The sequence below is a fragment of the Aspergillus niger genome (assembly GCF_000002855.4).
Source record: "Aspergillus niger supercontig An15".
NCBI lineage: Eukaryota > Fungi > Ascomycota > Eurotiomycetes > Eurotiales > Aspergillaceae > Aspergillus > Aspergillus niger.
In genome coordinates this window covers 1,656,831-1,670,349 of record NT_166530.1, presented here as the reverse complement: position 1 = coordinate 1,670,349, position 13,519 = coordinate 1,656,831, and the positions used below count along the sequence as shown (strand labels likewise).

At 50.4% G+C, this 13,519-nt stretch overlaps 7 protein-coding genes across 7 annotated transcripts; 3 read left to right on the top strand and 4 right to left on the bottom strand.

Annotated features, from left to right (window-relative positions):
• Nucleotides 1–949: 949 nt before the first annotated feature.
• An15g07030 (uncharacterized protein) lies at nucleotides 950–1,828 on the bottom strand (the record flags this gene model as incomplete). The annotated part of the gene is made up of 1 exon (XM_059744794.1): nucleotides 950–1,828. The coding sequence occupies one exon, from the start codon at nucleotides 1,826–1,828 to the stop codon at nucleotides 950–952; it is 879 nt and encodes a 292-aa protein (XP_059605572.1).
• Nucleotides 1,829–2,406: 578 nt separating this feature from the next.
• An15g07020 (hypothetical protein) lies at nucleotides 2,407–3,056 on the bottom strand (the record flags this gene model as incomplete). The annotated part of the gene is made up of 2 exons (XM_059744793.1): nucleotides 2,407–2,738; nucleotides 2,771–3,056. 2 exons carry the CDS (start codon nucleotides 3,054–3,056, stop codon nucleotides 2,407–2,409), a joined length of 618 nt encoding a protein of 205 aa, XP_059605571.1.
• A 42-nt stretch (nucleotides 3,057–3,098) lies between these two features.
• An15g07010 (hypothetical protein) lies at nucleotides 3,099–3,948 on the top strand (the record flags this gene model as incomplete). Its single annotated transcript, XM_059744792.1, has 4 exons — nucleotides 3,099–3,214; nucleotides 3,268–3,546; nucleotides 3,568–3,656; nucleotides 3,764–3,948. 4 exons carry the CDS (start codon nucleotides 3,099–3,101, stop codon nucleotides 3,946–3,948), a joined length of 669 nt encoding a protein of 222 aa, XP_059605570.1.
• An 844-nt stretch (nucleotides 3,949–4,792) lies between these two features.
• On the top strand, nucleotides 4,793–6,578 carry An15g07000 (uncharacterized protein; the record flags this gene model as incomplete). The annotated part of the gene is made up of 4 exons (XM_059744791.1): nucleotides 4,793–4,931; nucleotides 4,976–5,132; nucleotides 5,183–6,303; nucleotides 6,352–6,578. The coding sequence occupies 4 exons, from the start codon at nucleotides 4,793–4,795 to the stop codon at nucleotides 6,576–6,578; spliced, it is 1,644 nt and encodes a 547-aa protein (XP_059605569.1).
• A 242-nt stretch (nucleotides 6,579–6,820) lies between these two features.
• Nucleotides 6,821–9,026, bottom strand: An15g06990 (uncharacterized protein; the record flags this gene model as incomplete). Its single annotated transcript, XM_059744790.1, has 2 exons — nucleotides 6,821–7,867; nucleotides 7,971–9,026. The coding sequence occupies 2 exons, from the start codon at nucleotides 9,024–9,026 to the stop codon at nucleotides 6,821–6,823; spliced, it is 2,103 nt and encodes a 700-aa protein (XP_059605568.1).
• A 554-nt stretch (nucleotides 9,027–9,580) lies between these two features.
• Nucleotides 9,581–11,911, bottom strand: An15g06980 (uncharacterized protein; the record flags this gene model as incomplete). Its single annotated transcript, XM_001397188.3, has 3 exons — nucleotides 9,581–10,562; nucleotides 10,618–11,279; nucleotides 11,333–11,911. 3 exons carry the CDS (start codon nucleotides 11,909–11,911, stop codon nucleotides 9,581–9,583), a joined length of 2,223 nt encoding a protein of 740 aa, XP_001397225.3.
• A 53-nt stretch (nucleotides 11,912–11,964) lies between these two features.
• Nucleotides 11,965–13,375, top strand: An15g06970 (uncharacterized protein; the record flags this gene model as incomplete). Its single annotated transcript, XM_001397187.1, has 5 exons — nucleotides 11,965–12,105; nucleotides 12,162–12,288; nucleotides 12,356–12,479; nucleotides 12,540–12,994; nucleotides 13,062–13,375. The coding sequence occupies 5 exons, from the start codon at nucleotides 11,965–11,967 to the stop codon at nucleotides 13,373–13,375; spliced, it is 1,161 nt and encodes a 386-aa protein (XP_001397224.1).
• Between the last annotated feature and the right edge of the window lie 144 nt (nucleotides 13,376–13,519).

Here is a 13,519-nt window from a genome sequence, read left to right as displayed (position 1 = left end):
AAACCCCCTCACCCTCCCCTCAAACCTCGATCTTGTTTCCTCATCACAAAATCAAAACAAGCATTCCAAAAAGAAAACTTTTTGCAACGCAAATCAACTATCTATCACCATGTCTCCCTACGAAGTTGCTAAGGACTCAGTCTCTTGCGGTATTTACCTCCTTCCATCTCTTCCTTCATTTTAATCATACATGAGAATATGATATACATGGTCATGCAAGCAAAGCTAATAGATATATATGATATAGCCGGCTCCCCCGGTGGCGGCTGCGTGGTCATGTAAAGACCCTCCGCATTAACCACGAGATAACCCCGATTTCTTCCATTTCATGTTAAAGTTTCCAACCAAACCGCCAACTCGCAATGTCAATCGATAATAATATGAAAGAATAGTCTATGTTCGCTGTGACTATCCTCAAATCCAACATCAAAAGAGACCCATGGCCGCTTATCTCGGACCCTCTACATACCTACCTATCTACCTCGCAATTCGTTTCGGATCAAAAAATAACTCTACAAAATATCAAAAATAATACCGGGGGAAGATATGCTCTTGTGCTGCGTTGCACGTGGCGCTGAACTTCTTGCCTTTATTGCAATATATTGAACCTCGATCCTGTCTTTGGTCTTTTATTCCGACTCCTTTCTTTTTATGCTCCGCATTTTTGGATAATATGATTGTGGAAACTGGATGGTCTATTTGGGTGTTGGGTTTTATGTTGGGTTGGTGGTTTTGGTTTGGTTAATGGATACTATTTACTCGGGAGGTCATGTTTAACTTACTGTTTGGACAAGTTATTGTTCAGTTTTCGGGATAGGATTGGAGGGGATATTTATTATATATCTTTTATAGAGTCAATATATTTATATTCGATTCTATAATGCTTTCTTATATACTCCGTAGGTGCCTTCGTAGGCTGAAGGCGGGTGAGAACATAGGCGGTGGTGGGTTATGGCAGCAATCCCTCGCGTAGTCCTGCAATAAGCTTCCGTATCAAAGGGTTGACTTCTCCCGTCAACTTCTCTATCTGCATTACCTCCCTCTCAATCTTGTCTTCTATATCACGGAGAAGTTCGCGTGTCGCACTCAGTGCCCCATACTCGCGTAGCAGAAGCACCAGGCAGCTGTAGTTCACGGAGTTGCCGCAGGGATCTTTCTTCTCCTCTGCACAGGAGCAGCTACTCTTGCTTGCGTCCTTGCGTTCAAAAAGGTATCGAGAGATCTGCGCCCGACTGTCCGGTTTGATATTAGCCAGTCGAATAACCGGGTACGAGAGGACGCGTGCATCACTGAAACCACTCATCTTGCTCTCCCGGTTATGGAACGAGAGGTAGTCTTCTTTGACATGGACAAATCGAGCTAGCAGCGTAGCGAGGGGAGTAAGATCAGGCTTGCAGTGGAATGGCAAGCAGCTTTCAGCTTGAAGGAGTTTGACAAGAAGTGTGTATAGTGATCCCGTGGTGTCATCGACAACGGAAAGATATTCAGCCTCCGATGGGATGCACGCGTTGTACTTCCAGGTCAGCTCACGGCTGTGACCGGCATACAGACGGTTGAAGCCACCAAGGAGGATGTCGGTTGCAAGGGCAGGGTTTGCCAGGGCGCGTGCCTCCGACACCGACTGGATAAAGGTGTAGTAGGCGCTGTTGCTAGCCTGCATGGTACCGAAGACGGCGTGTGCAGTGGGCTGGTTGTAACGCTGGGTGTTGTCCGCGGTGATATCAGTCAGGGTTGTGATCGCGTTATATAGAGATGTTATGAGAGACGAAATGCACTGGACGGCTGGAGCTGGAGCGCGTGTCCATTGATTCAATGCGGAGGGGGTCATGTTGAGGGTCTAGATCGAGGAAGACGGTGGCATGGTATTGATGTAGTTGGTGACGGCGGTAAGCGTTGTGGATTCGCCTCGATCGTAGGTTCCGGAATATGTGTGACTGGATGAGTAGGAGATGGTGGAGGCCGGAGTGGTAACCCGTGTCCACTCGGATGGAGAGCAGGAGCACGCGCTTGTAGACAGGTTGTTGCAAGGTCCATTTGCAGATAAAGCACGCCAGTAATTGTAGCCTGCCATTGCAACTCCAGCGGCTTCGATCCAGCGGCGCAGCCGCATGGACTCAACAGGGTATTTCCCGCAAACTTCTGCCTGAAGAGCCCGGTAGCGATATTCGAGGTCGATGATCCGGCTTTTCAGACTTTCCTTTCCTCCTTCGAAAGAAAGACTTGGCATTCTGCCAAAGTCTGTTTGGTATACTCCTGAGCTAGTGGCATTTGCACCCCAATACTCATCGTTCAGCATGTGACATTCATCAACCACGTTCTTGATGTCTCGGAGGAGTATCCGGTCCATTTCGCTTAGCTTCATACCAATAGCAAACTCGAGGATAGGCCAGAAAGTCCTAGGTCATATTAGAAATCAACAACTGAGAGATGCATGTTGACGACGTACCTAAACGCAGAGCTCTTCCTGCATCCAAAGGACATTGGCTCCGGTGCGACAGCTTTCCCAAGGAGCTCAAGGATGAGCATACCCTGTTCACGATCGAACTGAATAGCTTCAGTGGCCACTTCATAAATCAGTGTCCGCAGCTGAGCCTGTCTGTCGCCAAACTCTTTGTTGCATGTACTAGGACAAGAGCAAGACGAAGCTACAGAGCACCGATCCAGACATCGGGTCAGCATACTGTAGACTTCCGCTCTGCTCTGTGAGTCTAGCTGATCGGAAAAGACTACACTATTAGCTGTGTGCAACAGAAGCAAGAATCGTACATACCATCACACAAATGGCCCAATTCGATCAGTTTCACGGCCGTTGCCGTTCTCTCCGGCAAGGCCTCAGGGACAACCAAGGGAAGCAGATTCCTTCCAACATTGATGGGGCGAGAAGATACACTGCCACAGCGCATGGTATCCCAGATACAAGCAAGCTTTTGCGCGGTAGTGATGGCAATTTCATTGTACTTGCTGATCCGCACTGGCAAGGTTGTGAACGCGCCGGACTTGCGGACAGAGATTTCGTCGACGGTTGTTGAGTTGATCCAGGCTGCTGAGCACTCCATGATGAATGACAGGGCGCGTATTGTATGACTTGAAATATGAAGATGGAAATGAAAGGTGATTGTGCGTCTCGTCGAGCTTTATATAATTCAGGGGGCCGGACTACAGCAGCAACCAGACCTGTAGCTCAACTTGCGGGATTCATCATCTCTTCGTCGGTGTATGCACGATTCCGATATATCCACCCGGTCTCTGCGGTTGACCTGCAAATAGGAGCATAATATCGGACGGAGCGCACTGGGATGGTGCGGTTCTCCGGAGACATATCAGATCCTGGGTTGTGCCTTGCGTTCCAGGAGCCATTGCTGCATGTGATATCCCATTGCGGTGGCGTCCAGCCCACCTGGACCCGAAGAAGCTGAAGCTGAAGGATTCTCTGGGAGTGAATACCAATAAGAAAATAGTGTTGTCTGCCACATTAGCCATTCCTCACAGAGGAGAAAGGCTCACGTTCGAGGCCACTAGGCGTATTGTTGTCTACATTTTGATGAGGTAGTATTGGTTCATAATCAGTGTTCAATACGTGGAAGTTGCAGCAAGTCAAGCAATCCAAGGCGAAGGCGAATACAGCCAGTCATGTGCCCAGCACGAATTTAGAGCCTGTCCCACATTTTCTTCATCATCAAACTCGATCGACTCGTGGGATACTCAAGCTTGGACTCCGTTTGCTGCAACTAGCTGACCTAGAATTACGACCACGATGAGCCAGATCCTAGATCTGATTCTTCCTACATTCAGTCCGACCAAGCCACAATCCAAGACGCTATGCACACTACTCCCACTTTGCTGCAGCAAGATGCACATCTCATGTACACTCCCAATAACGATGGCTTAGCCACAGCAATGAGGCTTCGTAGCCGCAAACGAGTTGTAATTGGTCCCATGGCTGCATAACAGCCGCATGTGTACGTTGTATTGTTCGATTAGATTCACCCAGGTTAGCTATCTTGCAGCTAATATTGACCATTAGTCCTGGGGCTTCCCCACACTGTTTCTGAGAGTGAGTCTTCTCTCCTGCGACGATCTAGGCTGGACATTCATGAGCAGTTAATCCAAAGCCACCGCTTCTTAGTCTAACGGTCGCAGATACCGGAAACCAACGTGCCGGTTCGATCTTCATCCACTAATGAATTCTGCGAACCAATGCTTATTGGGCTCATCTGAAGCCTTCAGAGCGAACCTAACCCTCGAGTGCTCAAACAATAAATCCACCAGTTTCAACCAGATCAATATCACTCATATTGTGATACTAATATCAAGAAAGAGATTTACTGCGTGAGCGTGGAGTATGTTTCATCTGAATGTGGTTCATGAAGCCTACTTTTGGTGAGAATAGTATACAATGGCGAACATGCCGTACGGAAGTCTCCTTAGTACAGGTAGTATCTCAACTTCAGTGATCTCATGTCCGATTCGAAATAAGATAATAACAGAAACGAGCACTGGGCAGATGATGAGGTAAGAAACAGAAGTGCGGAGACACCATCCACGGTTCAGACGAATCATGGTTTCCAGCATATGGGATCCCCTCCATCACGGTACTCAATCCCCGTCATATCCAGGGTCAAACACAGAAACCCAGTGCCAATCAGAGTTGGTGACATCGGCATCCGAACTTTAGTGTACGTCCATGGCAGATGCACTGACGTAAATAGCTACCTACCCCCCTTAAACTGGTTATATTTCCCAACTTGAACTCATCTACATCAGCGCCTTCAGAAATGGGGTTTCTTGCACGATGAGGTCTCGCATTTACTGGGCTATTCTCTTTCTTCTGCTTGTCTCATGTGTCTCGGCCAACGATCAATATGTGATGGGAGTGGCACCCACCACCACAGAACCAGAATGGTTCAAGACCCGACCACAAAGCTTTCAGGGTGTGTGACTCTGTACTTGTCCGCTTGCCTGACTAACATATCAGGATACACGGCGACCGGGGCTGCGCCGTTTCTGGCGCAGACTAACCCTGCTCCCTTTGGCAATCCGGCGACCTACACAGCCAACCACCCGCTGGAGACGTCGCAGCCCATCCGGGGCGGTAAAGATCGCAATATTTTCCATCACATGGGAATCTTGAGGTACATTCATCCATGTCTTACTTCCAATATGCAGCTACATAGCCTGATAGTCCCTACTATCCCCGAGCGGATGGATTCGGTGTGGACGAATTCCCACGCCCCAAAGGCTCGAACATCACGCAAATGCATATGCTGCACCGACACGGCTCACGCTATCCCAACAAGGACGAAGGTGATGATTTTGCCAATTGGATCAAGGCCATCACCAACGCTACAGCCCACGGGGCCGTATTCAGAGACGAACTCTCATTCATCCACGACTGGACCTACAGCCTCGGAGCTGATATGCTTACCACACGAGGGCGAGAAGATCTATTAGAAAGCGGCATTCTCAACTTCTACAACTACGGCCATCTCTACACCCCAGGAACTAAGATAGTCGCGCGCACCACCACTCAAGACCGCATGCTGAAGAGCGCCGAGAACTTCCTAGCGGGATTCTTCCACCTAGACTGGGACGAGCACGTCAACCTACTCGCCATGATCGAAGAGAAGAATTTCAACAGCTCCCTCCAAGCCAAAAACGCCTGCCCAAACGCCATGAAAATATCCTTCGATGACTACGTATCCGACACCGTCACAAAATGGAAAACCCACTACCTCTCCCACCGAACCCACCACCTCAACTATCTCTCTACCGACTACCACTGGACTAGCAACGACAGCTTCAACGCGCAAACCCTCTGCGCCTACGAAACCGTCGCCCTCGGCTACAGCCCCTGGTGCTCGCTCTTCACCTTCCCCGAATGGGAAGGATTCTCCTACACCTACGATCTCACCTTCGGCGGCAATGCAGGCTTTCAATGCCCCATCAGTCGCGCAATGGGCATCACCTGGGTACAGGAATTCCTAGCACGGGTTGAGAATCGCTCGTTCTCGACACCGGGATCATCCTCTGCTGCGAACCTCACCCTGAACACGAACCCAGTTACTTTCCCAACCAATCAATCACTCTACTTCGACTTCGCACACGACAAGATTCTCCTCGGTGTCCTCACAGCCTTCGGACTACGCCAGTTCGCTGACCTTCCGTTTCCTGATTATACTGATCAATATTTTATGGATGTCTTCCCACCCCGCCACCACGCTTTCCAAACCGCCAAACTCATACCCTTCGCCGGCCGTCTTAACATCGAGATCATCCGCGCCCCACATAAGATTAACCCGCGTCGTAGCCACCATGATCGTCACCAGGACACTTATATGAAGCATACGGCAGAGACTGAATATGTGCATTTCCTGCTCAATCAGCGCACGGTACCGCTACATAAGAGTCTGCCGGAGTGTTCGTTCCGGAGTGATGGGTGGTGCGAGTTGGACGCGTTTCTACGGGCGCAGAAAGATAGTCTTCGAAAGGCGGAGTATGATTTCTCTTGTGTGGGGGAGTGGGATTTGGGGGAATTTGGGGATGTGTGGGATGGGGTTCCTGTTCTGAGGGGGGAATAAGATATCGGTATGTATGTGGTCGGAGAAAGGTAGGATATTGCGTAGCTGCAACTGTGATTAGTAGGTCATTGTATCACGAGTAATGAAAAGTTTGCAACACGGCAGGTTATCAATATCAACATAAGCAGCAGCTTGCATATATTTAGCCACTAGCTCTATCTCATCATACTATAGCAAGAGGTATCAATAGGCCTGCACATTGAAACCCTCAGGCCAAATTCAACTATGTACAGAACCCACAATCAAGGCGACGTCTCCTTCCGAATCATATCTACCCGCGCGATATCATCCGCACTTGGCTCGGGCAGGTCGGACTCGTCCACAAAAGCCTCCCCGACCGCATCTTCGACTTGTTCCAGCATGTATGAGATCAAGCCAACCGATCGCGCCATTCCTACTTGGCTCAGGCTCTCGCCGACCGCCGCTTCGATCTTCCCGTCGCCGCCATTTTGCGCCAGGTCGGCTTCGAAGGCATGGCAGAGGGACTTGAGCGGCTCGAGGAAGCGATTGCGGAAGTAGACGTAGGTCTTTTCGAGCTGGAGCTGCTTGCGTAGGTGCGGTGACGATACGATAGTGTAGTAGAGGCTGAGGGCCGCGTGGATGGAGGGGGATAGAGTCTGGGAGAACTTGATGAAGGAAGCCACGAGGTCGGATGATACGTTCATGAACAGGTCGGATGAGTTGAAGAGGGAGGGGAACACCACCGAGAAGTAATGCGGGTCGAGGTAGACGCTGGGCTCGGCTGAAGTGCCAGCTTTAGATGAGTTTGCTGCTTCGAGAATACCAGTCCTGAGCCATCCAATCGCACTATCCTTGACGCTCTGGAAGCGGTCGTCTTCCAGAACTGTTCGGATTACTTTGAATTGAGTGACCTGTGAGGGGTGCGTCCGGATGATTGTTCCAGGAATCCGCCGCACGGAGCTATAATTTTGGCGTGCAGTGCAAGCAGTCAGGGTCAGCACGAAGTCAACAAAGTCCTTCTCATGGGGTGTCGTGTCGCTTGGCTTTTGCATGGAAAAGACGGTCAGCGTAAGCAGAGAGTCCAGCAGCACTTGGGGCTGTCCGAATGCCACTTCGTCTGGAGAGTTGTATCCTCCAACAAAATTTTGGAAGATTCGTGCCAAATCAGGGAATATGACGATCGGGCTGACTTGACCAGATGAGAACAGTTCTGCGGTAGCCGCCCGCGCCGCGAGCAGCAATAAGGAGCCGTGTCTTTCTAGTGGAATCTCGTCCGCCTTCCTTGGAGGCTCCTCAAAGTCAAGAGGGAGAGGCTGGTCCTTCGGGGCCTGCAAGGCAATTTCAAGAAGTTTCTTGTCATTGAGACCGAAATCTCGGGATAGAGCCTGCGGCCGTTAGTGAAACCCAGAATGCAAGTTGTCGGTAACCTACCGTGATCTTGGCAATGATCATGTCCCTCTCTTTCAGCTCTTTATGATTGGCAAAGGCATCGCTCGGTGTTTCCTGCTTCGCCAGACGCAAACCGGGTTGCAATTTCTCTTGTAGTCTAATCGCCCAGGACATACCCGGGTCTGACGGCCCAGTAAAGCTCAGTAGGTATGACTTGAGAGCCTCGATCAGGCCGAACTGTAGGAACTTTTGAACCAAAACCGATTCATCATCACTTGCCGGGGAAGGGGATTGGACCTCTGCTTCCGGATCAGGTGCAGATTTCTCCGACAGACGCAACACGCTCGACTCGCTGGGCACTCTGGGTGGCGGAGCCGGTCTTTTGGACGGTGAAACGTCTCTGAAGAACTCCAGCAACGCATAAGTCGTCTCGTTCGTGGGCATGAGGGTATAAGCCTCCAGTACAGCCTGCAGTGATGTCGCTAGGAACCGACTGGGGGATTTGGTCTGGATACGGGAATGGAGGACCGATAGCATCGAGACTAAAGTATTGAACTGCAAGATATGGCGCGGCAGGGCCGCGTTCTTCGATCCGCCATCCGTAGCATCTTGCGGCGCTTCATCAGCCTTAGCCGTGCCATCGTCGCTATCATCATCCTCGTCCTCGGGTTGTAACTGCATGAGCGCATCGGAAACTCGCAATATCACCTCTCTTGGGTTTCCCAGGCGGGCAATGTCGTGCAGGCAATCGAGGGATTGGGGCAACATGGGCAGCAACAGCTGCACCAAGTCCCAGCCGATGTTCGTCGTCAGGACTTCATCCTGGAGGAGTTTGTGGAGAATGGGAAGGCGGGCGGGGGTGAGTTGGTATTCGAGGAGGGTGAGATAGGTCAGGTAGTCAGTGGCCGGCGGCAGGGCCTGAATGAGCGGATCTTCTTCGGCGGCCATTGCAAGGTCGGAAGTGCAACTGGGGGTAAAAGAATGCGATGGGAGAGATGGCCAGCCAGCAGGAGAGATTGCAGCTGGTCGAGGCGGGACAGCCGAAACACGAGGAGGGAGAAACAAGCAGCCAGAGGGAGAAACAGGCAGAAGGGCCATTGGGGGGAATTGCTTAATGCCAGCCTGCACCGCCCCAGTGCAGATGATGTCACCCGCCCCCCACTCTTCTCCATCAACTTTACGCTCTTCTCTTCCCTTGTACCACTCGACTCAGGATCAGGAACCGGATATTATCCCATATTCTGGTCCTAATTTCAACGATGCAAAGGCTAGAAAAGGCCGAATTAGTCACTAAATGAGTACCATTTCATTGCAACCATGACGATGGCTCAGCTAGCTAAGTAAGGAGCCGGTGATTATCTCTGTCACGGCTTCATCCCACACAAACGCCTCCTGCCTATTAAGGTAGAGATGTGCAATTCTTCGCCCGCTTTCTACGTGAAACAGAAATCATACTTTGTAACGTCTTTGACACTCCATGTGCAAGCAGATTGCAGCTATGGGCATCCACTCACAATGCCTGCTTTACTGTTTAGCCTGAAGTATACATGCCACGTGATTGGGCTGGGTGGCTGGTAATTGATAACTGTTAGTGCCTCAGGCTGCGAAGAAGCGTATGTGGCATGACCGAGGAATTATTCCCCCTCGACTAGTTAGCTCGACAACATTGGACAATCAAGTTCAAGGAACAAGGCATCCCAATCGAATGCTTGGATATTCGCATCTATTTGTGAAATCTGCCAAATCTCATCCAGGTGGGGAAGGACTGGTATGCTGTCCTGGTCGTCGACAATGATGTCGGTAAGGCTGCTTGAGCTGCTGTCGGCACAGAGGGACTCGGAAATAACCTCGCTGACCGACATATCATGTTTCTGCACAACTCGCTGAAAAGACTCAAGGAGCTTGATTGCAACGGGGGAGTCTTTTATGGCGTCCTTTAGAATGCTACATGCATTGACTACTTCCGCCCGGCGCTCCTGCCGAAGTATGGGCTCCTGAGAAAGACACATGTCCAGGAGAAGGGCCGTAATTGCGATGCCAACGCACTGCAAGATTCCGGAGAACTTCAGTCTCGTAAGCACGAAAGGGATATTTTCGGTTGCTAGCATCCTCTCCGCCTGGACGACACACCGAGCCGCTTCCAGACAAGCCTCTCTTGAGGGGGCATACATCGGATCTACCAAGCCGCGGGCTAAGTATGGGAGATGCAGCCGGCACCGTTGTGAGTGGACCAAGGAATTAATGATGTATCGCTGGATCATAATGCCCGATGCAATGTTTGGATATTTGGCGATCAGGTCATCAAGGGCATCCCCGTCCAGGCGGAAGAAAGGTGGTAGTTGTTCAATGAACGTAACAATCCTCTGGTCCACGCCCAAAAGCCGCCCAGACTCCATGTCTCCGTCATTGTATGTGGTTATCGAAGAAGAGTCTATGACTTCGCGACAAATCTCCGCTAGCTTGATACGCTGAAGGCTGTATGAGATTTCGGTGGGTTGCTCCATCGGTCGGTCAATGATGGGGGAACCAGCCATAAGTTTTGCATCGTCAACATTGCGAGGCTTTCTGACCACCATATGTAGCGGATTGATGCTGTAGGTGCCTCTATGAGGACCAGGGAATTGGGATGCCATCCTGTGCCATTCAGTAACGGGCTTTGGCAAGAGCAGCGGTGGGCGATGACACATACCAATCCGTAGCAACCAGATACCACCATACTCGTCGCTTCATTTCAGATTCAACAGAGTCAGCAGGAGCTTCCTCTCTTCTGTCTATCCCTGGTTGATGGTCGACTTTGTGCAATGAGAGTTCTCGCGCTGCTGTTATGGCTGTTGACAACAGGTCACGGAATCGAGCAGTGATACCTTCAATATTAGTGATGGCAAAGGAAAGTATGATCATTGCCTGAATTGCCTCGATAGATTGAAGGGATATGCGACGACAGTGATCTAGCAGATCAAGAGTTCCTTTCACCCACACGGAAGATGTTGCGTTCACCTTCTCGGAAGTCGCAAAGGGCGCATTTTCTGAGTCCTTGCGAGTCCATGTGAACATGGCACTCGACAGGATGCTCAAAAGCAGTGCCACCTGGCCCGGGCTTACGGGTGCGTGTTTCTCAATGTCGCCGTAGATGTTGTCTACCATTGTACGCAGTGGACCTCTGAGAATAACATGATGGATGTAGGTAATATCACGCAAGTATTTTTCAAGCAGGATCACGGACTCTTGGTGAAGTGGGATCGAGAAGTTTCTGACCGAGTGGCCTGAACTGCTACCTCCAATAGTCATAACGCTGGTTATATTCCACATCGAACATGATCGAAAAGTTGTCGTGTCAGTTGGGATTGAACTCTGTTATAATTTAGTTGCTATGGTCCTCTGCAGAGATCCGAAAGCACACATACACAAGACACCTGGCTTGCGCATTCTGCTTCGAGCCAGATCGCATCCGCCGCGGCCTGCTTATCCTTTCGCTCTAACTGCGGTCGACTCCTACGACGATCTGGCTTGGGGTCTTGCGCTCGACTAGACTGTCGGTCTGTTGGAAGAACAATCTCCTCTAGCCGTTTCAGGCGTGTCAGAATATCAGGCGTCTCGTGGCTATTGCTATTCTGAGGTTTGTCAATCGATGCTAGGGGCGAGTACAGCCCGCAGTCGATTCCACGGCTGATACAATTGGAGCAGGGAAGCTGACGGCTGCACCGCAATTTTCGCGACCGACAAAAGTGGCATGATACAGGCCTGGAGCGGGAAGTTGGCTTCTGTATTTGTGACCGAGGCATCGCACCTTTCTTGCGACGTCTGTGTCTTCGAGTGAAGTGATTATGATGGCTTGCTGCGAAATAACAAGACGTGAGCGTCGACACGAGCGTGGCGAAGGATCCGAAGACTACCCTCAATCGACCAATCATCATGACAGTAGCCCGCGGAATCTCCGCGGGTAGAGCCAAACCCTGAGAGGGAGCTCTATAAGATCCAGCCATGCTGCTACAGTCCTCCTGCTATCCAAAAGACAACACAATACATTTCGCTACCAATGGACACTATCATCGCCCAGATTCGTACTCTGGCCCTCACGGCTGATGAGCCAGGTCGCGCCAGCATTTATAATGATCTTCGCTCGCTTCTGCCGGACCTCCTGAGTCCGATGGATATGATCATGGATCTATTCAACTCGGTACTTTTTTCTTCTTCATAAAGCATATGCTGTATTGCATCTAACACACCTCATAGCACCTGCGAGCTGCAATTGTCATGCTCGGAATGAACACTGGTCTTTTCCGAAAGTTGGCACTGCACGACTCCGTATGGACATCCTCGGAGCTGGCAAAGGATCTGAGGGTTGACGTACGGCTCCTGGGTAAGCATCTCTCATCTGAAGCTGCAAAAGTTCAAGGGCACTAATATCACATCTACTTGCAACACAGAACGCATTCTTCGTTACCTTGCAGCAAATGGTATGATCGAAGAGACGACTGTTGGACACTTCCAAGCCAAGCGAACAACCAAAATGCTTGCCGATAAGCGTTCGGAGGCATTCGTACTCTATGCGTAAGAAGTATTCATCATATATGAGCTATTTGGCTCTTGATTGACTTTATCATGAGGCAGATTTGAAACCTGCGGGCCAGCCAGTCAAGCAGTTCCGGCGTTCTTCGCAGATAACAATTACGACGATATAACGGATAATAAGAACACTCCATTTCAAAAAGCCTTTCAAACAGACATAACCTGCTTTGAATGGTTAGCCAAGCATCCTAAGCTGTTTGATGCTCTACAACAAGTCATGACCGGCCTTAGGTCTACGGACTGGTTTTCGAACTTTGATCTCTTTCAACAAGAGGCTCATCGCGCTGCTTCAAGTCAAGTGCATCTTGGAGAGGACATTTTCTTCGTCGATGTTGGCGGGGGTCATGGCCACCAGTGTATTCAACTCAGGGACAAGTATCCCCATCTCCAGGGACGCCTTGTGCTGCAAGACCTGCCCGAAGCGGTCAACCACCTTCCTTCCCTGGATGGTGTGCGGGTTATGGCCCACGACATCTTCCAGCCGCAGACCATTAAAGGTATGTACATCTCGTTCTTTTACAAAGTGCCCCAACTCCGATCTAATCTAACAGTTCGGTTCAACAGGAGCAAGGTTCTACTACCTGCGACGAATCCTGCACGACTACCCAGATTCCCAATGTATCCAAATCCTTCAACATCTCGCCACTGCCATGGAATCCGATTCAAGAATCCTCGTGGACGAGATTGTGCTACCGGATGTGGGGGCCCCTTGGCAGGCAACTCTGGCCGATGTGTCATTGATGATCTCGCTTGGTGGTAAGGAGCGAACAAGGAAGCAATGGATGGAGCTGGCCAATCGTGTGGGACTGTGCATCGAGGAGATACACACTTATGATGGGGAGTCCAGCACGTCTATAATTGTGCTTCGGCAGGAGTAAGGGTGCGTTCTTTGTGCATAAGACTGGTGCGTGGGTGGATAGTCTGATTGGAAATTTTGCGACTGACTGTATACCTCGCCCTCTATCAGCCACAGCTTTTTCCAGATGCTCAACCTATTGGTTATCATATTATACTATACCTCC